Source organism: Mustela nivalis (genome assembly GCF_964662115.1).
Source record: "Mustela nivalis genome assembly, chromosome: X".
Lineage (NCBI taxonomy): Eukaryota > Metazoa > Chordata > Mammalia > Carnivora > Mustelidae > Mustela > Mustela nivalis.
The window spans coordinates 120,516,743-120,539,697 of record NC_139040.1 but is presented as its reverse complement, the minus strand read 5'-3'; the positions used below and the strand labels follow the sequence as shown (position 1 = coordinate 120,539,697).

Genomic DNA, 22,955 nt, shown 5'->3' with positions numbered 1-22,955 from the left:
GCCTGCCCTCCTCTTCCATCCCCTGCTGGACATTTGTAGAATCTTCTAGCTCCTGTATTTTGAAATTTCATATGCGCTTTTCCATGGGTCTGTTTTCTTCCATTGTTCTGGGTACTCAGTGGGCTCTTCTAGTTTAGAAAGCCCTAGTCTTCATTTCTGGGTAGTTTTCTTAGACTATGTGATTTTTTTCCCTTCAATTTTCTCTCTTTTTGTGGAATTTTATTTGGATATTATCCTGCTTTTTAAAAAGATCTCCTTAGGTTGGGTGCCTGGGTGGCACACTCTTGGTTTGGCTCAGGTCATAATCTCAGGGTCGTGGGATTGAGCCCTATGTTGGGCTCTGTGCTCAGTGTGGCATCTGCTTGGGACTCACACTCTCCTTCTCCCTCTGCTTCTCCCCTCTGCACTCACATGTGCATGCCCTCTCTCTCTTTCTCTCTCCTCCCCTCCCTCCTAGATAAGTAAATAAATCCATAAAAAAAGATCTCCTTAGATTATCTTTGAATCTTTCTATTAAGCTTTTCCTTTCTACTATCATGTTTTTTTAAAAAAGATTTATTTATTTATTTGATAGAGACAGAGATCACAAGTAGGCAGAGAGGCAGGCAGAGAGAGGGGGAAGCGGGCTTCCTGCTGAGCAGAGAGCCCAATGTGTGGTGGGGCTCAATCCCAGGAGCCTGAAACCATGCCTTGAGCCAAAGACAGTGGCTTAACCCACTGAGCCACCCAAGTACTCCTCTGATATCATGTTTTTAATTTTCAGATTCTCTTTTTAATTATTTTACTATTCTTCTTTTTTTCAGAAACATCTTGAGTATTTCATCTTTGCAAATAACATCTCTTATCTCTTACTGAGGATTTCCCTGATAACTTTGAGAAATTTCACTCCTTACTCCCATCCCATTAGCGATCTTCTTAGTAAATAAAATAAAGCTTCGTGAGGGTAGAGCTTTTTTTCCTGTTGTTTTTTTTTCACTGATATTTTCACAGTACCTCACAATGCTTGATACATAGTAAATGTTTAAGTAGTTCTAGAATATAAACAGAATGATCATTATGATGATGCTAATATACATTGAAGAATTTTCCCCTATTAGGGTCTAATCTGTATCTTTGAGATTAACCTTTTTTTCCCCTATTGTACTATTTTAGAGATTTTTATGTAGATATCTTATAATACTTCATCATCTGTTTCTGTTTAAGAAAGGGCATAAAAAACTGATTGGAATATATGGATAAATGGATAGGACTTGCCATCTGTGGGTTTCGTAGTGGAATGATCTGATTTGGTCATCTTGTTGGAGATCTCTTGATGTTGTTATCTATATCTTCCTTCTTGGCTGGTCCATTTCCCTGGAGCACTTCTTTTAACCTCTGGATACAAAAGTCTGGGAGCAGAGAGGAAGAGGGATGGCAGTCTCACCATCCAGAATGTATACATATACTAGATCCCCCTGTTTTCAATATGGCCCCCTGCCTTCATCTGGGCCTGGTGTCCTCCCTGGAGAAGAAGGATACTTCTAGCTTTTTGCTGGAGTGGGAAACATGATGAGAATGTGAGAAAAAAATCTTAGGATCCAACTGCTCCTAAAGGGCTTCAGTTAATTTTTTTTTCCAACACGGGGATGGATCATGGTCCTGTAGTTCTTATGTTAGTTCAAAGAGATATTTGTTGGACACTTACTATATTCTGAGTTATCCAGGTGGAGTAGGGTTAGGGCATGGACACTGCAGGCAGAGGGGACCACAAGAGCAGGGTTCCTGAAGCCCAAACCTGCATGAGGTGTAGCTGGAACCTGACCTTCAAGGGTATGGTCAAGGTATGCCCTTTTAAAGGGTAGGAAATAGGATTCACGATTAGTTCATTTTCTTTACTTCTTATTGCTTTCTTCATTTTATTTCTTTCTTCATCCTTACTTCCAGAGGAGTTTGATGTCCTCAGTTCTTGAGAACTGAGGGGTTTCTTTGGTACACCTTGGTTATTGTCTGTTTTCTCTACTGCTCATTTAGCTATCAGCCACTCATCTATTTTCCCAGAGAAAATTTAAAAAGTTCTTTTCACTATTATGTTAATGAGGTAAGAGTGAGTTTAGTTGCAAATATTCAAACTAGTATCTAGACTCAAAAGTCTTGCTATAGGACATTTAATAAAATTCAGGACAGCAGAGACTGGGAATCCTATACGTATCAAGCCAAGCTTTTAGTTTCAAGTGATCCCAGGTTGATAAGCACCTTTGAGTTTCTGGCGGACAGTAGAGGAGGAACCCACTTTGCACACAGGGCCCAGTTCCTACAGGTGAAGTTCCAAGGGATGGGCATTTGGAGTCAGAGGTCATCAAGCACTCTAGGAAATGGAACACAAGGAGACAGAGCTAACAGGAGCAACAAAAGGGTAGTAAATATGAAGCCCTTAGATTGTAGGATTATCAGACACAGATTATTACATAAATATGTTTAATAAATTGAAAGAAAAGGAGACAGAAAAAATAAGTATGTAGCCAAGAAATTATAAAAATGAAAAAAGTTTTGAAAGCAGATCAAATAGAACTAGAAAGGAAACAGTCATTAAAATAAACTTGAGGACAGTTGATGAGGGAATTGGTTAATGTAACAGTAGATCTTAGAAAATTATCCGGAACCCAACACGGTTGAGACAAAGAACCCCAGAAGGAGAGGTAACAGAAAATGGCAGAAAGACAATATTTGGAGAATCACTTAGAATTTCCCAGGATGAACAGGATGCCACATGATTCAGAAACTCTAGTGAAGCTCAGTAGGTTATGAAAGAAAAAGAGGATGAAGAAATAGGCAGACTCAGTGTCAAGTTCGGTACTGCAGAAAAGTGCAAAGAGATTTCAAAAGCAACCAGAGAGAAGACAGACTACTTAACGAGAAAACAACGGTTCTATAGACACATGACTTCTCGCCAGCAATAATGGAAGCCAGAAGACAGCGAAATATTATTTTTAACGTGCTCTGAGAAAATAGCTGTCCATCTGGAATCTATACCCAGTGAACTACTCTTTGAAGAATAAGGGTAAAATAAAGACTTCTCAGTCACACAAACTGACTAAGCTGGTCCTAACAGACTAACCATGAAGGAAGTTCTAAAGGATAAACTTCAGACAAAAGATAATATCGATAGTAAAAGAGGTTGTAATGGAAACTAGGAAGACTTTAAAACTGAATGAGAACATATCAAAACCTGTGACACCTGGAAGACCATTTGTAACACTAAATGCTTACATTAGAAAAGAAGAAATGCAATCAGTTAAGTAATTTAAGCTACAAAAAGAATAGGATAAGCCCAAAGAGAGAAAATACAAGGAGATGAACAGGCATTAATGAAACACAAAGCAAGCAGACAATACAGAGGCTCAGGAAAGCTGGCTTTTTGAAAAGAGTAATAAAATGGGAAAATGTCAGGTAAGCTCAATGAAGGGAAACTACAGTGATGATACAAACAGCATTAGCAGTAGAAAACAAGAGTTATGTGCGCGGAGATGAAGATGAGTAGAGGAGGGCATGGGAAGGTCTTTATGGCAATAAATATGGACATTTAGACAATAAATGTCTAGAAAAATATCATTTACCAAAACTGACCTAAGAATTAGAAAGTCTAAATAATCCTGTAATAGTTAAAGAAATGAAGTCATTAAAAATCTTGTTTCAAGCAAAACTCCAGGCCCAGATACATCTGCTGTCAAGTTCTACCTGACATTGAGCGGTAGCCACCTGTTCCGGAGTATAGATGGGGAACGCTCTCCAGCCGAATCAAACCTACCAGATATCATATGTGAAAGGAAACCCACTTATCAGTCTCAGTTATGAATATAGTTGGCAAAAATCCTAAACAGGGTATTAGCCAACTAAATCTAGTGGGTATAAAAACCTGACCAGGTTGGAATTATCCTAGGTTAGCAAGGGTGTTGGAATACTTAAGAATTTATAATCTAACTTATCATTTTAACTAATTGTAAGGGGCAAATACTATCATCTCAGTGGGTGGACATGCAGCTTTGGTTAAAATGCCTCAACAGGTATGTCGTTTGCAAAATATCTTCTCCCATTCTGTCAGTTGTCTTTTGATTTTGTTAACTGTTTCCTTTGCTGTGCAAAAGCTTTTGATCTTGATGAAATCCCAATAGTTCATTTTTTCCCTTGCTTCCCTTGCCTTTTGCGTTGTTCCTAGGAAGATGTTGCTGCGGCAGAGGTCGAAGAGGTTGCTGCCCGTGTTCTCCTCAAGGATTTTGATGGATTCCTTTCGCACATTGAGGTCCTTCATCCATTTTGAGTCTATTTTTGTGTGTGGTGTAAGGAAATGGTCCAATTTCATTTTTCTGCATGTGGCTGTCCAATTTTCCCAGCACCATTTATTGAAGAGGCTGTCTTTTTTCCATTGGACATTCTTTCCTGCTTTGTCGAAGATTAGTTGACCATAGATTTGAGGGTCTATTTCTGGGCTCTCTATTCTGTTCCATTGGTCTATGTGTCTGTTTTTGTGCCAGTACCATGCTGTCTTGATGATGACAGCTTTGTAATAGAGCTTGAAATCTGGAATTGTGATGCCACCAACGTTGGCTTTCTTTTTCAATATCCCTTTGGCTATTCGAGGTCTTTTCTGGTTCCATATAAATTTTAGCATTATTTGTTCCATTTCTTTGAAAAAGATGGATGGTACTTTGATAGGAATTGCATTAAATGTGTAGATTGCTTTAGGTAGCATAGGCATTTTCACAATATTTATTCTTCCAATCCAGGAGCATGGAACATTTTTCCATTTCTTTGTGTCTTCCTCAATTTCTTTCTTGAGTACTTTATAGTTTTCTGAGTATAGATTCTGTGTCTCTTTGGTTAGGTTTATTCCTAGGTATCTTATGGTTTGGATGCAATTGTAAATGGGATTGACTCCTTAATATCTCTTTCTTCTGTCTTGCTGTTGGTGTAGAGAAATGCAACTGATTTCTGTGCATTGATTTTATATCCTGACACTTTACTGAATTCCTGTATAAGTTCTAGCAGTTTTGGAGTGGAGTCTTTTGGGTTTTCCACATATAGTATCATATCATCTATGAAGAGTGATAATTTGACTTCTTCTTTGCCGATTTGGATGCCTTTAATTTCCTTTTGTTGTCTGATTGCTGAGGCTAGGACTTCTAGTACTATGTTGAATAGCAGTGGTGATAATGGACATCCCTGCCGTGTTCCTGACCTTAGCGGAAAAGCTTTCAGTTTTTCTCCATTGAGAATGATATTTGCGGTGGGTTTTTCATAGATGGCTTTGATGATATTGAGGTATGTACCCTCTATCCCTACACTTTGAAGAGTTTTGATCAGGAAGGGATGCTGTACTTTGTCAAATGCATCTATTGAGAGTATCATATGGTTCTTGTTCTTTCTTTTATTGATGTGTTGTATCACATTGACTGATTTGCGGATGTTAAACCAACCTTGCAGCCCTGGAATAAATCCCACTTGGTCGTGGTGAATAATCTTTTTAATGTACTGTTGAATCCTATTGGCTAGTATTTTGTTGAGTATTTTCGCATCTGTGTTCATCAAGGATATCGGTCTATAGCTCTCTTTTTTGGTGGGATCCTTGTCTGGTTTTGGGATCAAGGTGATGCTGGCCTCATAAAATGAGTTTGGAAGTTTTCCTTCCATTTCTATTTTTTGGAACAGTTTCAGGAGAATAGGAATTAGTTCTTCTTTAAATGTTTGGTAGAATTCCCCCGGGAAGCCGTCTGGCCCTGGGCTTTTGTTTGTCAGATAAAGGACTAGTGTCCAGAATCTATAAAGAACTTAGCAAACTCAACACCCAAAGAACAAATAATCCAATCAAGAAATGGGCAGAGGACATGAACAGACATTTCTGCAAAGAAGACATCAAGATGGCCAACAGACACATGAAAAAGTGCTCCATATCACTCGGCATCAGGGAAATACAAATCAAAACCACAATGAGATATCACCTCACACCAGTCAGAATGGCTAAAATCAACAAGTCAGGAAATGACAGATGCTGGCGAGGATGCGGAGAAAGGGGAACCCTCCTACACTGTTGGTGGGAATGCAAGCTGGTGCAGCCACTCTGGAAAACAGCATGGAGGTTCCTCAAAATGTTGAAAATAGAACTGCCCTATGACCCAGCAATTGCACTATTGGGTATTTACCCTAAAGATCCAAAGGGGCACATGCACCCGAATGTTTATAGCAGCAATGTCCACAATAGCCAAACTATGGAAAGAACCTAGATGTCCATCAACAGATGAATGGATCAAGAAGATGTGGTATACATACAGAATGGAATACTATGCAGCCATCAAAAGAAATGAAATCTTGCCATTTGCGACAACATGGATGGAACTAGAGCGTATCATGCTTAGCGAAATAAGTCAAGCAGAGAAAGACAACTATCATATGATCTCCCTGATATGAGGAAGTGGTGATGCAACATGGAGGCTTAAGTGGGTAGGAGAAGAATAAATGAAACAAGATGGGATTGGGAGGGAGACAAACCATAAGTGACTCTTAATCTCACAAAACAAACTGAGGGTTGCTGGGGGGAGGGGGTTTGGGAGAAGGGGGTGGGATTATGGACATTGGGGAGGGTATGTGCTTTGGTGAGTGCTGTGAAGTGTGTAAACCTGGTGATTCACAGACCTGTACCCCTGGGGATAAAAATATATGTTTATAAAAAATAAAAAATTAAAAAAAAATGCCTCAACAGGTTATTAAAAAAAATCTCAAAATAATAGTAGGTGGGACTTTTCATAATCCCTTAAAGGGTTTCTATACTAACCTATAGCAAATATCACAGTTAATGTTGAAATAAGGAGCGCCTTCCCTTTGAGATCAAGAGACAATAACAATGCCCATATGATTATTATAAGTCAACTTTACAGTAGATTTTCTAGCCAGGTAAGTAAGATAAAAAACAAAAATAGATAAAGGTACCGAAAAGAAGAAACCAAATTGTTGTGAATATTCATAGGTGATAGGATTTTATCCAAAAGTATATTCAGAAACACCCTCATATCATTTTTTACAAAAATAAGGCATTTTTTAAATTAAAAAAATAGTAAAAATGAAATGAATCAGACATGCATCTGGAGGCAGATCCTCTATCTGAGCACACTAAGCAGGGAGAGTGAGTCATATGACTCAATTGATTGGTTTCCTGTCTCTCAGGGATCACTGTCTTTTGCTGCCAAATTTCCTAGTGTCTTGAAAACTGTTGTTTTATATATTTTGGTCTCGTGTCTAAAAACTGTGATTTCATATAAAAACCGTGTTTGTTTTCGGCTGTTTCAAATAGGAGGGTAAATCTCATCTTTGTTATTCCCTCTTGCTAGAAGCAGAAGTTTGGTTAATTAAATGGCTTATCAATTCTTAGTCTTCTTTGTGTTAATAAGTCCTCTTTTGTTAAAAACACACTTTGTTCCGGTGCAAGGCCTTTGCTTTAAAAGCATATGTAGTTTTTAAAAAAATTTGTTTTTAAAGAAACCGGTAATTTAAAGGCCCAATCTTGAGGACCTTTGGAGTACAGAATGGCCCCGAGATGGATAATTTCTGAGGCTTTTGTTTTTCTGCTGCTATATGCTTTGTTATCGAAGGCTGTTAAGGTCTCACCACCTCTGGAGTTTTGACCCACTGATGTGTTTCATAAATTTTAATGAAAGACAGATTGAGAGAAATCACTGATGGGCCCACATGGTTGTACCAGATCCGTGCACTGGCTCAGAATGCAAATCTCTATGAAATTACTCTTCAGTTACCTTGGTGGAAAGCCCCAGACTCCATCTTCTGGCTCGTCTGATCTAGCTAGGTCAGATCAAAAGTGATTTGCAAAAACTTTCATGTTCTTGGCACATTGCTATGACTTATTTTTAAGTCACAGAAAATTGTCCAAATATTAGCACACATATTACAGAATCACCAGTAAACTAGGTATGGTTAAATAGAGCATGGTGTGCTTTTTAAGGACTTTGTAAAGAATATGGTTTAACTTGCCAGTGTGTGATAATAAACTTACTTCTTGTGTGTGATCATGAGCTTTATTTATAATTCACTCTAGCAGATGTTTATTTTCATTTAGTTACAACCCAGACATTCTTGGCTTAATTCAAATTTTCTCTGTATCTCACAAAATTAAAAAAAAATTAGACTGAGACTTTTGTTCAAAACATCCTTTAAATGGGGCCAGATTATTATAGGAACAGATTTTATTTCTGCTAATAAGGATCAGGGAGAAAAAAGGAAATTGAGATCTTTGAAGTGTCCTTCAACATCATTTAGTCCCATCTCTTTCAGCCTCCCTGCTGTTGTCAGACCCAGTAGCTTACAGGGCAGCAGAGCTGACTGTGGGGACTCTGGCTCCCTTCGTTTCTGTAGCCCACTTGCTGAACTAATGAGTAGTGTAATGGCCAAGAGAGAGGGAGACATATTAGAGGAACTAAAGGGCCTAGATTATTTGAAACTAAACAAGTAACATCAGGATAATGAGGGATTGACTGCCTTTCCCATGCTGGGTTGATCAGAGGGTGTCTTTTCCTTACTGTTTTATACTGTCTTAATCAAAACAGCCTATACAAATAATTGGATTTGGGGTAGGTAGGATGAAAATGAAAAAGTGATTAGAAATATCATGTACTCTTTTTTTTTTAAATTAAGCCTTCTGATGGATTTTAATAACCTAAACATGTTAACTGCAATTGGTATTCCTAGTTAAATGTTAAGGGCAATTGGTATTCCTAGTTAAAATGTGGAAAGGGTATTTTGTTTTGTTCTTGGTAACTCTATTTTTTAAAAAAAATATTTATTTATGTGAGAGGTGAGGAGGGGAAAAGGGAGAGGGGGAGAGACCATCTCAAGCAGACTCCACCCTGAGTGTAGCACCCGATGTGTTTTTGTTAATTCTTAATAGTATGTGTTTTTCTTTTCAGCTACTAAGTCAGGATTGTTACCTCCACCACCTGCGCTCCCTCCAAGACCTTGTCCATCACAGGTAGGAAACAGAAGTTGATTTCTGTGAACTGTTGGGTATAGCAAAGTTGTCCTACCACTGTGCTTTTTTTGCAAGGGTTGGTAGCCACAGAACTGGCTGGTCACATTCCCAAGATGACGTCTGGACAGAGAGTATAGAGAGTAGCTGCATTTCTTCTTATCTCTCCAGTCCCCCAACCTCATGTGGAAAAGGGAAAGTTTCCTCAATAAGCAATCAAACCAATGCATACTGGTTCCCCTTTAGCCATCAAGGGTTGCATGTTGCTTTCAGATAGAGAAAGAAGAAGAATGGGTGACTCTTCAGTTGGGGGATGGGGGACATGGTTTTTCTGTATAGTATGTACAGTTTGGGTGTATATATTGTCATCAGTATTTTAGGAGCTGTGTTAATTCTTCATAATTAATGGTTGTCACCATGGTGTTTGTGCTGTGGTTTGGGCCTACAGTGCTTTCTTTATCTTTAGGTTGGTATTTTCTTTGGAACAATAAGCTGAAACAGCAGGACTTGGGAGAATGTGTCACCAAAATCTGTTTCACTTGTGAATTAATTCTGCCTCATTTATATGTGCTACTATGGTCTTATTCATCAACACTCCTGTAGAGTTGGAAATGAGAAGCAAGCAAGCTGCAAACTGCAGAGTGTGTAAAGGGCACTACAGATCCTTCCTTTCATTCATCGCTGCTGAAGAGACTTTCTGTCTTTAAAGGCCCTCTAACTTTCAGCAGAAAATGTTGGGAAATTCTCTGTTAACAGTCCTAGTTTCTACCTTATTGGTCCAGATGCTTCAGAACATACTTTTCCATATGGCACATCTTAGGACTTGCTGAGTCACTGAAACCATTTTGGGCATTTGCTTGTCCTTCTTTTAGAGAATTAGACCATCTTTAGCATTCATTCAACCTTGAGGTACAGACTCAGTGAGTACTGCTTTCCTTCCTCTGTTTGAAGGGCAAGGAAAAGCCCTGTTCTTCCTGACTCACATATAAGCGAGTGAGAGCCCCTTTTCTAATACTCCAGGATTGGCTTTAAAAGTTGTGGATTAATCAGTCAGCAAGTATTTATTGAGTCCCTGTTGTTTATCTAATGGCAAGCTTTAGTTCCATCCTAAGCTTTTCCCTGTTTATAATTTCTGCTTATTTAAATTACTAGCTCTGTTTCTTGAGCATCTGCAGTAGACCAGGCGTGGTGCTAAGTGCTTTCTTTTTTTTTTTTAAAGCTTTTATTTATTTATTTGACAGAGGGAGATCGCAGGTAGGCAGAGAGAGAGAGAGAGAAAGGAGGAAGCAGGCTCCCTGCGGAGCAGAAAGCCAGATGCGGGGCTCTATCCCAGCACTCCGGGATCACGACCTGAGCGGAAAGCAGAGGCTTTAACCCATTGAGCCACCCAGGTGCCCCGGTGCTAAGTGCTTTCAATGCATTATTTAATCTTCACAAAAATCCTATGAAGTAGGTGTTAGTATCCTTTATTTTCTTACAGGTGAGGAAATTGAAGCATACAGGGGTTAAACAGGTCAGCCAAAGTGACATAGCTAGTAAATAGGTAGAGCCAGCTTCCCAGATGAGGTCCATCTCCTAAAGGTCGCTGCCCTCCGCATCCCTGGAGCTGAAGGGTCTGTGTAGACAGTAAGACAGTGATCTGCTGCTCTGGCAGGTGAGGCTTTCACCACGTGCCGCCTGTGGAGGACCTAGATGAGACCAAACTCCTGATTGGCACCAACAGCAGACCTGGGCTTTGTCACAACAAAATTGTGGGCATTCTGGAGGTAGTTACCTACTAGCTACTGGTTTTAAACTAGGGCTTGGGAGCCACCTGGATGAATGCATGAAGACCCGTCTGAAAGGGCTTTTGTGATCAACCTCCGTATCTTCTCCTATACAAGTAACAGGAGTGACTTCCTGCTTGTGAAATGCGTGGCTGCTATCAGCAGTCCTCACCCGACCTGCTTGAGGTGGCCTTCCTGCCTGCTTGGGGTCTTAGTGACCAAGGATGTGATGGGGGCTGGGAATTCTCAAGTCACTGTTAATGAATGAGGCTGCTTCTTCATCTGCCAGATTTCCCATCACAATGTAAACAGTGAGCGGAGTGCTCAGCTCAAGCCTCCACCTCAGCGGCCTAACTTTGGAGAGTTCCGACTACAGAAACAGGTGTGTAACAGGCAGGCAGGAAACCCCTTCGTCACTTCCCTTCCTTCCTCTTTTCCTCCACTGTAAGTGGGACACACACATTCAACAGAGGAAATCCTGGGAGCTGAGTAGGTGACTGTATTTAGTCCTTGTGCCGTGTCCAATTCCTGATGGCCCTGGGAGAGGCTCACCTAACCATGTGGGCGGGGCGCCTGCGTATTCTAGTCGTTCTCAAACCGCTTGTGATACAGCGGTCTTCTGCGAGAGATGAACCGGGTTCTGTGATAAGACAAATCCGCAGGCTGCCACCTCAGCACCCGCTTGTGGAGAGTCACCGTGCATATGGGCTCATGAAAGGATTTGAAGTCCTAGTAAAGAAACCTGGTCAATTTTGGTAAAGCTTGCAGTTTCGTTGTGTGTATGACCATTCACCTCTTTCTTTCTTCATACAAGACTTAACAGTCCCCTGAGGGCTTGGTGGTTAGGGAACGTTATTCTCCACCAGCTTTAAAATACTGGTAAGAACATTTCCAAACTGCTTTCATCTGTTACCTCCTCTCTATGTATGGGATTCAAGTTAAATTTTTGTATCTTAGAACAGTAGTTTTCCCTGAAAGAGTTGACACTGAAAAAGGGAGTTTGCCACACGTTAGCTTCGGATTTCTAGTTGTCATTTTTTTTGTTTTTGTTTTTGTTTTTTTTAATTTGCTTTTCTTTTCCTTCTGGCTTACTCTCTCATGAGGTCATTTTTACCACTTCACACAGCAAGCTTTATTATGGCATACTTAAGCACTTTGAGTTCTTCTTTTGCTCTGTTAAACATTTTCTTGAGTGTTCCTTGTTATATACAGGCAATCGATCTGACTTTGGAAAAAAAAATATACACCCAAATAAGGCTTAAACTATAGTACCTAGGGGAGAAACAAGGAAGATTGGTATAATTTAAATCTTTAATTTGTCAGTAGCTGTGAGATGAGATTAAGATAAAAGGCTTTGGACTTAAATTTTCCTTCTTTAAAAAAATATTTATTTATTTGAGAGAGAGAGAGCTCAAGCATGGAGGGAAAGGCAGACTCCCCACTGAGCAGGGAGCCTGATGCGGGTCTCAGTCCCAGAATCCTGGGAATCATGACCTGAGCCAAAGGCAGACACTTAACTGACTGAGCCACCCCTGTACCCCTGGATTTAAATTTTTCATATTATTTAATTTGATAAATGGGTAAATGTTTAAGACTAGATTATAATAAACAAGAAGACATTCTGTTCCCTACAAAGGAACAACTGTTTAAAAAACTATGTGGCTAGTCAGTGATGTCCTTCGAGGTTTTAAGTATGTAAGAGAAAAGCACTTGTACATTTGCATATGTGTTCACAAAGGTATACAGAGCTCATTTCTACATATGCTAGAAGTATATCTCTACTTTTATCAAGTGAGAGAGATGAAGTATAGGTGTTCAGCATAAAATGCAGTTTAGCTGGCCCTTAATACTAAGCACTAGTATGATATGGACATCTGGAGTAAATTATACAAATGGGGCCCTGGAGTTAGGAAAAGGAATAAATTCAAAGAAGCAGATCTTTTTATTTTTCATACTATAGGGAAAATCAAGAGGGACCAAGTGAATATATAAAGAATCAAATGGTTTGTGTTCCCTGTTTTCCTGAGGACAGGCTAGGGACCAGGGCATGGTATTTTGGCTCAGCTCCTAAGAGGTGACACATTTATTTATTAATTTTTTAAAAAAGACTGATTTATAACACAGATGACTAAAAAGCAGTTAGAGTTAACTGTTTTATATGGAGCCGTGTTAACATGAGAGTTAAACTAGTAGCTCACTGTTGATATGCGTATAAACTGAGGAAAATGCCATCTGCAGAGCTGGTGCTCGTCCTGTATGTCAGTTCTCTAAGGGCCTGTTTGGTTCTCCAATAATTAAATCTCTTTAATAGTATTGATCTTGTGCCAAATTTCTTAGGGCGATAATCTTTATTTAAAAAAGTTTTTTGGTACAAAGGATAGTTTTTTCAGTTTTACATTAGCACCACATTTGATGATTGGGGCTCCCTGTAGACTAATGTGCTCAGGATTTTCCTATTTATTCCACTAATTGCTTACCTTGGAACAGCAAGTGCTTCTCACTGGCAACGCAGTGTGTACTAAAATAGCACTGTAGGATGAAAGTACTGTGGAAGAAGCATTTGATCAGTACTTTTAAGCTTAGACCAAGAGGGCTTCATGGAAGGGCTAAGGTGACCAGTGAAATGAGTTTTAAACAAGAGAATTTTTCTTTTCAGATGGCCGAGGGGTTCAGAGCATTACCGTAGAGAAAAAGCAAATGCAAGGAGGCAGGCATGCAAGAGATCCCCATGTGTTCAAGGAGCTGTCTGAAATTTAGAAAGACGGATTTTAGGGGAGAAAGATTTAGTGTTTGGATGTGGCAGCGCTTGAGGCCACATTGAGGCCCAGTGGTGCCAGAGCCTTGGGAGAGGAAGAGCCTCTTGATAGGAGAGTTCTGTCCGGGGAGCAGCCCTTGGCAGGAGAGCACAGAGCGTCAGTTAGCTCATTGGTACTCACATTGTGCCCACAGGAATCATCTGGGGGAGAGCTTTAAACCTACTGAGGTCTGGGTCCCACCCCCAGAGATTTTGGTGTGGTGGGAGGTCCAGACATTGGGAGTTTTAAGAAGCTCCCCACATGATTCTGAAGTGTAGCTGGGATTGAGTAACATTGAATTAAGGCAAGAGAAGGAATGTTCAGAGATGAAGTTGAGAACCTATGGGATTTTCTGGCATTATGGGATTATGGGATTAATGGTATGCCGAGTTCTCTCTCTCTCTCTTTTTAAGATTTTATTTATTTGAGAAGGAGAGAGGAAAGACAGAACACAAGCAGGGGGAGGGGTAGAGGAAGAGAGAGAAGCAGGCTCCCCACTGAGCAGGGAGCCCAATGCAGTGCTTGATCCCAGGACCCTGGGATCATGACCTCAGCCGAAGGCAGGCACTTAACGACTGAGCCACCCAGGCGCCCCATGCCCTGAGTTGTTTAAGTGCGCAGTAGAAGTCTTTGTTGAGTTGGTGAGGGTGGGAGGCATTAAGTCAGGTGAGGGGACGTTGCCCATATGCTGTGGGGACAAGAACGCTGATCCTGCTGGATGGTCTTGGGAGTCTCGGTCTTCCTGGCATGGCTGACTCCAGCAGGGTTAGAGGCCTTGATGGGATGGTCTTCCTGGAAGGACTAGCCACTGTGTACCTCAGGTCCTGTATGTACTATTTTGAAGGATGAGCCAGGAACCAAGATGACCTTGAGAGGAAATCATAGTCCATGCAGCAAGTCTTTCTTTCCTTTTTTAAAAAAATTAATCCTTTTTTAAATTAAAATTTTTTAAATTAACATTTTTAATTTTTAAATTTCCTTTTAAAAAATTAACATATAAAGTACTACTCGTTTCAGCAACACAGTGAGTCTTTCATCTAACTTTGTCATCTGGCTAGAATGAGGTTCCTCAGGCACTACTGAACCCAGTAGGAATATCCTGGGCTTGCTGTTCATTTCAAAGCCAAATTTCTTAGACACGGCTTTTTAAATAAGATCCTACCCTCTTGTCGTTTGGAAGGAATGACAGGCTCACTTCAACTCAAATGGCAGTTTGTAGGTCCTGAACTACTTATAAAATACTTGACACTATGCTTTCCTAGAAAATGTTCTTATAAATTAATGTCCTGTTATTTCAGGTATTGTTTCTGTAAATTAATGTATAGTTGGCGATACCAAATCATAAATTCTCCTGGAAGACATTAAGAGTTTTAGAGCTCATACATACTTGTTCTTTTTCTCTTGGTCTTTGTGTGTGTGGGGGGGGCATTACTGGTGATTGTGTAAGTTTCTCACAGGTTTAATAGATTTTTAAAATGTAAATTTGATTAAAGTTTAACATGCATACCCAATCCATTTTAAACACATACTAAATCATTTTAATAGAGTAAAATGAAGAACTATCTCACTGACAACTTTAAATATCTGTAAGAAAACATTCTTTAAGTATAAACAGTATGGAAATGTCACCACTTTTTACATTTCTTGGCTTTTCTCTTGATCAAATTACTACTCAGTGGGCATACATCAGATATCATGATATCTTTTTCTATAATATATGCATATGATCTCATGTACATTAGTCATCGAATCACCTTAATATTATATATATTGGCTGTGTAGATAAGGCATATTTTTGAACTTTCAAAGCTGTGTACAATATCCTAATTTTCATTTGTCAGTATGTAAGTTTAGTATATGTCAAAAGGTATTTTTCTATGTATTTGAAACTTTTTAATTATTCTGAAGAGAATTTACAAACCTATCACCTAGGATGCCACCTTCGCTTTCTTCCAGAGTGTTACCCTGTTCTGTCTTACAGTGCATGCTGTAGATTAGCTGAAAATAACAGTATGTTAATGAGTATTTCTGTAATTAAGGAAAGAAGATCTAGGCCCAGGATCTGTCTTCAACAGTGATGATGAAAGAACATACTGCTGAAAGCTGCAGAGCACGATATGAATGTGTCTGTGCTCTTGTTCTTAGCTCTACTACTCTGTAGCTTTGTGGGAAGTAAGGAGATTAGTCTCACAGACCTACTGCTTCTTCTATAAAATGTGAGGATTAGATAGATCCTCCTACTACCTTAAGGTCTCTGATTCTGTGTTGTATTCCTCTGTCCAAGAAAAATTATCTTGCAAATATAGTTGAAACATCATAAAACATAATTGAGGACAAGATGATTTTAGACTAATTTCTCCCTGCTTCCCCCACTGCTAAGTACAACCAAAAGCCCTGGATGTAATAAACAGAAAGAGGACTCTGAAAGATGTAAATAGGAAAGTGGATTTGCTAAGTCCTTAGGACTTGAGTAATGGCATGGCAGTGAATTCCCTGAGTTCTTTAAAAAAAAAAAAAAAATCTCGCATATATCCTGGACTGAGTGCTGGAGGAACCTGCAACCTAGAACTACCAACAGATACAGAAAAAAAAAAAGCCCTTGAGAAGAGTCTACTCTCTAGCCAGAGGACTGGGAAAAGGGTAGACAAGCTAGACATAAACCTTTTTGACGATACCCGTACTACCCCAGCCAAATACTACCGAAGTCTCTCCCTCTGGTGTCATCAGAGGGCAGTCTGGGAGTTGATCTCTTGTCCCTCACCTGGTGGCAGAAGACAGACTGGGGTGGCACTTTCCTAGCTGGCAAACGTGGTTTTAGCAGAGACCAAAGGGATGTCCTAACCCTGGTCTGGTGGCAACAGGTGGCCTGGGGAGACACTTTATACCCCGACAGACAGTATCACTGGAGACAGACATTTCCCAGTAAGCAAATACTCAAGGAGTTTGTCACTGGTAGACCTGCCCCATAACAAATACTAAAGGGAGTTCTCTAGACTGAAATGAAGGGGCACTAGGCAGTAGCTTGAAGCCATAACACAAAATGAAGAATGGTGAAGGTAGCCATGTTGGTCAATCTCAAAGCCAGTAGTGTTGATTTGTGACTCTTCTCTTTTCTATATGACCTAAAAGGAAAATACTTATAATCACAAATCTATATTAATGAGCACATATATGTGAGGATATAATTTGTGACAATAATAATACAATAATAATATAAAGGGCGGCAGGGCTATAAAGGAGTAGGGTTTTTGAATACTCTTGACACTAAGTTGGTATTAATTCAAAATTGATTGTTATAAAGTTAAGATGTTAACCAATCCTTAGGGTAACTACTAAGAAAAAAACCCTAAAAAGTATAAAGAATATGAAAATGAGAAGGTAACAAAAGTGGTACTAGAAAAAAATCAGTTAATCAAAAAAAGAGAAGTGATGGGAGGACTGAGGAACTGAACAAGTAAGTATAAGACATAGAAGACAAAGAGCAAATGGCAGAAGTAGATCTTTCCTTATACGTAATTACTTTAAATGGATAAATATCTTCAATTAATTGGCAGAAACAGATGGATTTTAAAAATAATCCAACTATATGCTTGTCTACAAGAGACTCCGTTTTGATCCAATGTTAAAAATAGGTTGAAAATGGAAGCATGGAAAAAGATATTTTACACAAATAGTAACCAAAAGAGAGCCCGGGTAGCTTTAGTCACATCAGACTAAATAGACTTAAAGACAAAAGTTGTTACAACACAAAGAAAGGCATTATATATTGATAAAAGGGTTATTCCATTAAGATGGTAAAAATTTATAAAAGTATACACACCTATCAACAGAGCCCCATGATGTATGAAGTAAAAACCAATAGAATTGAAGTAGCAGACAAATTCTATGATAACTCACTTTTAGTAATGGATCGAACAACCGGATAGGAGAGCAGTAAGGAAATAGAAGATGTGAATGAATAGAACACTCTAAATCCCCTAGACCTGTGTGACATCTGTAGAACACTCTAGTCTTCTCTTGTGCACATGGGACATTCCCCCAGGACAGACCACATGTTAGGCCACAAAACAAGTCTCAATAAATTTAAAAAGATTGGAATTCAACAAAGTGACCACACTGGAATGACACTACAAATCCATAATGGATGTAACGTGGGAAGGTTCACTAACATGTGGAAATTAGGCAGCATACTCTTAAAAAACTAGTGGGTCAAAGAAGAAATTACAAATGAAATTAGAAAGTGCCTTGAGATGAATGAAAGGGAAAACATACCAAAATATTTGAGATACAGGGATAACAGTACTAACAGAACTCTGGGGGAAATTTATACCTCTAAGCACTTATATTTAAAAAAAAAAAAAGGATCCAAAATCAATAAGCAAACATTATACCATGAGAAATTAGAAGAGCAAGCTAAACCCAAAAGCAGCAGAAGGAAAGTAATGATGTAGAGTTGAGATAAATGATACAGTGAGTAGGAAAACAATAGCAAAATCATTGAAACTAAAAATTGGTTTTTGTATCCTCTGATTAAAAATAAAGGCTTTATTTTAAACTAAAATCAGATTCTGATAAATTTCTCTCTCCCTGTAGATAATGTTGTTTTGCATTTATCAGGTCAGATATTGCAGTAGAATAAGTCTATTTTGTATATGATTTTTCCCCCTGTGTTGGTTTTGGCAGTACTTTTTCCTGTGCGTTCCCTAGGTGTAGGATTGGCTCATAGATGACTCACGTTGCTCCTCCGAGCTCCAGGTTTGTGTAACATGAAGACAGGCGTGGTTTAGACCAGCCTCTGCTGATTAAATCTTGAGAGTTCTGAGTCCTCTCACATAAGGATTTATTAAAGGAACGTGAAAGCTGTTCTCAAACAGTTGGCATTGAATGAGAAATTAAAAAGACAGAGAAAAGTGCTGTAGTGGTAAGTTCAGGGAGAAGACAGATATAGTGAGGAAATACTGGCATTGTAATAGTGGAGGGAAGTTTAAGGATGACTCCCTGCTATTTCAAAGAGCATGCGTAGTTTGGCCAGCTATCAGCAAATGCCGTGGAACGTGTCCAAAGAACTGTTGAAAAGAAAGGAAAGTTTTATGATGACATATTATTTTAGTAATATTAATAAAAATAAAATCAATACAGGCAGATGTCCAAGAAGGTACCCCTGGTTAAGGGTATTGTCTATCTGCCTAATAGGGTATCAGACATCTATTAAAATGGTGATATGGAAAGTAGTGGAAAAGAAGGATAACAGCTGAATACAGAAATGTTTCCTGATTGTACCACATAAAAATATTGAGTAGACCTTTGACAGTAAGGAGTTCTGCCTTCTCAGGGTAATCTGGAACGTCTATGGAGCACAGTGATTGGTCCCTTTGCCATGGTCGGATTTTGAATTCTTTTCTCAGCGTTACTGGCCTGTGTTTCCTTCCCAGTGGACTTTTTTTTTTTTTTTAAAGATTTTATTTATTTATTTACTTGACATACAGATCACAAGTAGGCAGAGAGAGAGAGGAGGAAGCAGGCTCTCCGCGAAGCAGAGAGCCTGATGCGAGGCTTGATCCCAGCACCCCGGGATCATGACCTGAGCCAAAGGCAGAGGCTTTAACCCACTGAGCCACCCAGGCGCTCCCCCCAGTGGACTTTTGAGGTTTTTAACTCCTCTGTGAATTTCCACTAACTCTTTTTAGGGGTCTCAAGGGGCCACTTAATTCATTTATAACTTACCTATGTTACCTTATAACTTGTTTGTTATAAGTACATTCTCTCTTTCGGGGAGATTATATGAATGGTATGTATGTGATTTGGGATCTCCGCAAAGGTCTCCAAATATTTCAGTCCAAAATGTCAAGTGTCTGCTGTCAGGCATTTGGAAGTAAACTGCTAAATAATTGGTAGTAGTTTAGATAGCTCTTTTTGGTGGAAAGATTATGTAGTTTTTCCTTTAAAAGAGTTCCTTTTCCAATTAATGTTTAGGAAAAAGGGGGAAAGTGCTCTCTGATAGGACAGTTAGAATTTTAAAAAGTCACTCAAAGCTACATCAGAATAAATTGACTCTTAGGAAGCTACTTTTAGACACCATGCTCTCAGAACTTATATGTCAGATTGCATAATCATATAGTTAGCATAACTATGGCAATTACAAGGTTCAAATACACTGTTTACTGAAATCTATCATGTAGGGGTTTTTCTCTTTTTCTTTTTTTTCCGTCTACTAGTTTTTTTTCATCCATGTTCTCTGGATAGTAAACTGCCCTTTCTCCTAAATGGAAACTTTGCAGAATTCCAGATAAAAGGTTATTTCCCTTTGGCATTGTGAATGTATTACCTCCTTGTCTTCCGGTGTTTATTGTTGTTGCTGAGAATTCTCTTTTTGGTTCCTTTGGATCGACTATTTTTTCTTTAGGGTAGCTTTTAAAATGTTATTTTTGATGTTCTATTTTAATTTCATTGCGATGTGTCTAAGCATAGATTTAAAGTTATTTACTCCAGATGATGTTGGTGTGTGTTTTCCATCTGGAAAACCATGTCTTCTAATTTGGAACATTCTTAGTCATATCTCTGCAGGTTTTGATTCTCTACTTACTCTGTTTTCAAAGTCCAATTAGCTATGTATCTGTGTCTGTCAATACACCTTTTATTTCTAGTGATGGCTCTTTCAATCTTTTTATGTTGTGATCTCTCCCAGCCCCGATGAAACCTTCATCTTCCAAATTAATCATTCTTTTGTGTAGCTGTGTATGATTCCAGGTTTTATAGTCCATTCTTGTTTCTATCAATTTGTTCTTGTTTCACTTTTCCCAATTTCTGTTTCATACTTGTCTCTTTTTTTATTAAAGAATACATTTTCTACTTTCAACTGGGAGAGGATTTAAACTTAATTATTTTGAAGTCATTTTCAATTTTCCTTTTTGTCAGAAGTAAACTCATCTTTTCTCTCTCTCTCTCTCTCTCTCTCTCTATTTCTCTCTGGCGTTCTTGTTAGTATTGAGTTTTTTCTTCATGCTTCTGGAAATTTGTTTAACAGTTATTTTGAATTGGTAGTTTAAATTTTATTCTCAGTTCTTGGAGCTCCTCCCTGTCCTGTTCATGCTCTGTCTGCCAAGCACACCCTGTAGCCCTGCACCCATGGGCCGCCTGTATAGGGCTAGTTCTTCTACTTGACATTCAGCCCTTCTGTCTGGTGCACATGTCAGAGATGGTGCAGATGACACCAGATGGTGGCTTAACCCAAGACCCGGCTGCCGTGCTCTATCTGCTTTGGTTTCCTTCCCTAAGTTTAGGCCAGTCCTGAGCACCTTCCCAGGCTTCCTCCTGGTTTTGCAGCTTTACAGGTAGTGAAGTACCACATTTAGCCTGTGGCTTCAGGTCCCCTGCCTCATCTGGGGCATTTAAATACGTGTTACTCTGCAGTGTATGTGCTCTCAGCTGCCTCTCTGCCTGCTTTTGAACTCTCAGCCCGGCCAACCACTTTGTGATTTGGCCCTGCAGGGATGTTGAGCTTGCTTCTGAGTGTGTCTGAATCTTTTTAAATTTTAACACTTTTTATGCTCATGCTCTCACATCTGTCTTTGCATATTATTTTACAGCAGGTCAAGTTGAGGTTCGGAAAGTGAAAGTGAGTTCCTTGGAGCCTCTCAGCTAATGAGTGACAGAACTAGCTAGCTCTTGTAAAGAGGAGAGCTGGGAAGGGTTTCTGAGGAGGTGCTAGAAATTTAATGATAAACATTTAGAGAGAGAGAGGAATCACTCATTGCACAGCACAAAAATTAACTATAGATTTCCTAAGCGAAAGTTAGCAAGAATTTCCCAGTCTTTGTGCCCACCAATAATTTTCTAACTATGAAGTATTTCCACACATTAAGCAAAAATGCTGAAGTGCTTTCCCTTTTTGTTTTCAAAGAATTTATTTATTTATTTGACAAAGAGAGAGACAGAGAGGCAGGCAGAGAGAGAGGGGGAAGCAGGCTCCCCACCGAGCAGAGAACCCCATGTGGGGCTCGATCCCAGGACCCTGAGATCATGACCCAAGCTGAAGGCAGACGCTTAACCCACTGAACCACCCAGGCACCCCCTTGAAGTGCTTTTCTCAGTACAGACTTACATTTATCTTGGCTAAAAATAGCCTTCACACTTTGGTCAGTGGACCATATTTGGTGTAGCAAAAAGGAAACAAAAAGGCAGAAATTTTGCATAATAAATAGTTATAGTGCTTATATGTCAGATGGTCTTTTAAGTGCTTAATGAATACCACTTTATCTTCATAACCACCATATGCAGTAGGTTCTATTATTATTCTCATTTTGCAGGTAAGTAAACCAAGGCACAGACAACTTCAGGAATTTCCTCAAGGTCACCCACAGCAAGTAAGAATTAATGCCACGATTCTAATCCTGGCTATCTAGCCTCAGAGTGCCAATTCCTTCTATTATCCTAGGCGATCCAACCATGTCCCAGAATTAGTTTCTTTTGGTAATTTCTGCACCCAGCATGAGCTTGAACTCAACAATCCTGAAATCAAGAGTTGCACGCTCTTCTGACTGGGCCAGCCAGCTGCCCCTTAACCTCTTTCTTCTTAACAGTTGAGTTCACAGTTGAGTTGTTAACTCAGTTGTTGACAGTGGTCTTTAGCAGGGATACACTTTATGTTATGAAACCTCTTAATGAATTAGCTTTATTCCACTACTAGTAACTTGTGTCCTTTCCTAGTTTCCCCCTCTTACTGTACTATGTTCATGGTATTATTGTGTAAAGTTGACTTTGCTGGCATCATTCCTCTGGAAGTTGCCATAAGTTCATCCCGTTGATGGCGTATGCTTACAGCTGGTCCATACTTTGCCAAGAACTATGGCACATAGGTTGTGGTATGCTCCTGCCTAACACCATCCATTGGATAGTGTTCCTGGGTGTGCATACGTATCTTACTTGAATCCATTTTCTCATGCTGTGTTATCTAGGATGCTGAGCAGTATCTGGATGCCGTGTTTCCGATAACTGACCAGCTACCTCCGTCTTTGCCCTGGGAGTCAGTTATGGTTGATTCCTAGGTTCCTAAACAATGGAATCCTTATTTCTCTTCTCTGTCCCCCTCACCACACAGTGACAAAAACCAAGTAGTACTCCTGTGTGTCAGGGAAGGAGCAAGTATGGAAGTGGGGCAGGACGGGAAGGGTGTCCAAATGTGCTGTGGTGTTCATGGGAAAGGACAATGGAGGACAGCTAGAAGTCGGACCCAGGGAGGCATCTGGACGGAATAGTTAAGAACATGAGTTCGGGGTTCAAATTTTATCTCTTCCTCTTACTGGCTGTGTGTATCTTTGGCCAAGTTATTTATTCCCTCTGTGTCTCAGTTTCATCACGTATAAAGTGGGGTTAACGGTAGTGTCTACTTTC

At 39.5% G+C, this 22,955-nt stretch overlaps 1 protein-coding gene across 9 annotated transcripts in view; it reads left to right on the top strand.

Annotated features, from left to right (window-relative positions):
- REPS2 (RALBP1 associated Eps domain containing 2) overlaps positions 1-22,955 on the top strand; it is a 232,071-nt gene that overhangs the window by 156,925 nt on the left and 52,191 nt on the right. For all 9 annotated transcript variants that reach the window (XM_082718393.1, XM_082718389.1, XM_082718391.1 and 6 more), the window contains one exon: positions 8,946-9,007. In XM_082718393.1, the coding sequence (XP_082574519.1) occupies positions 8,946-9,007 (62 nt within the window). The remainder of the gene's footprint in view (positions 1-8,945; positions 9,008-22,955) is intronic.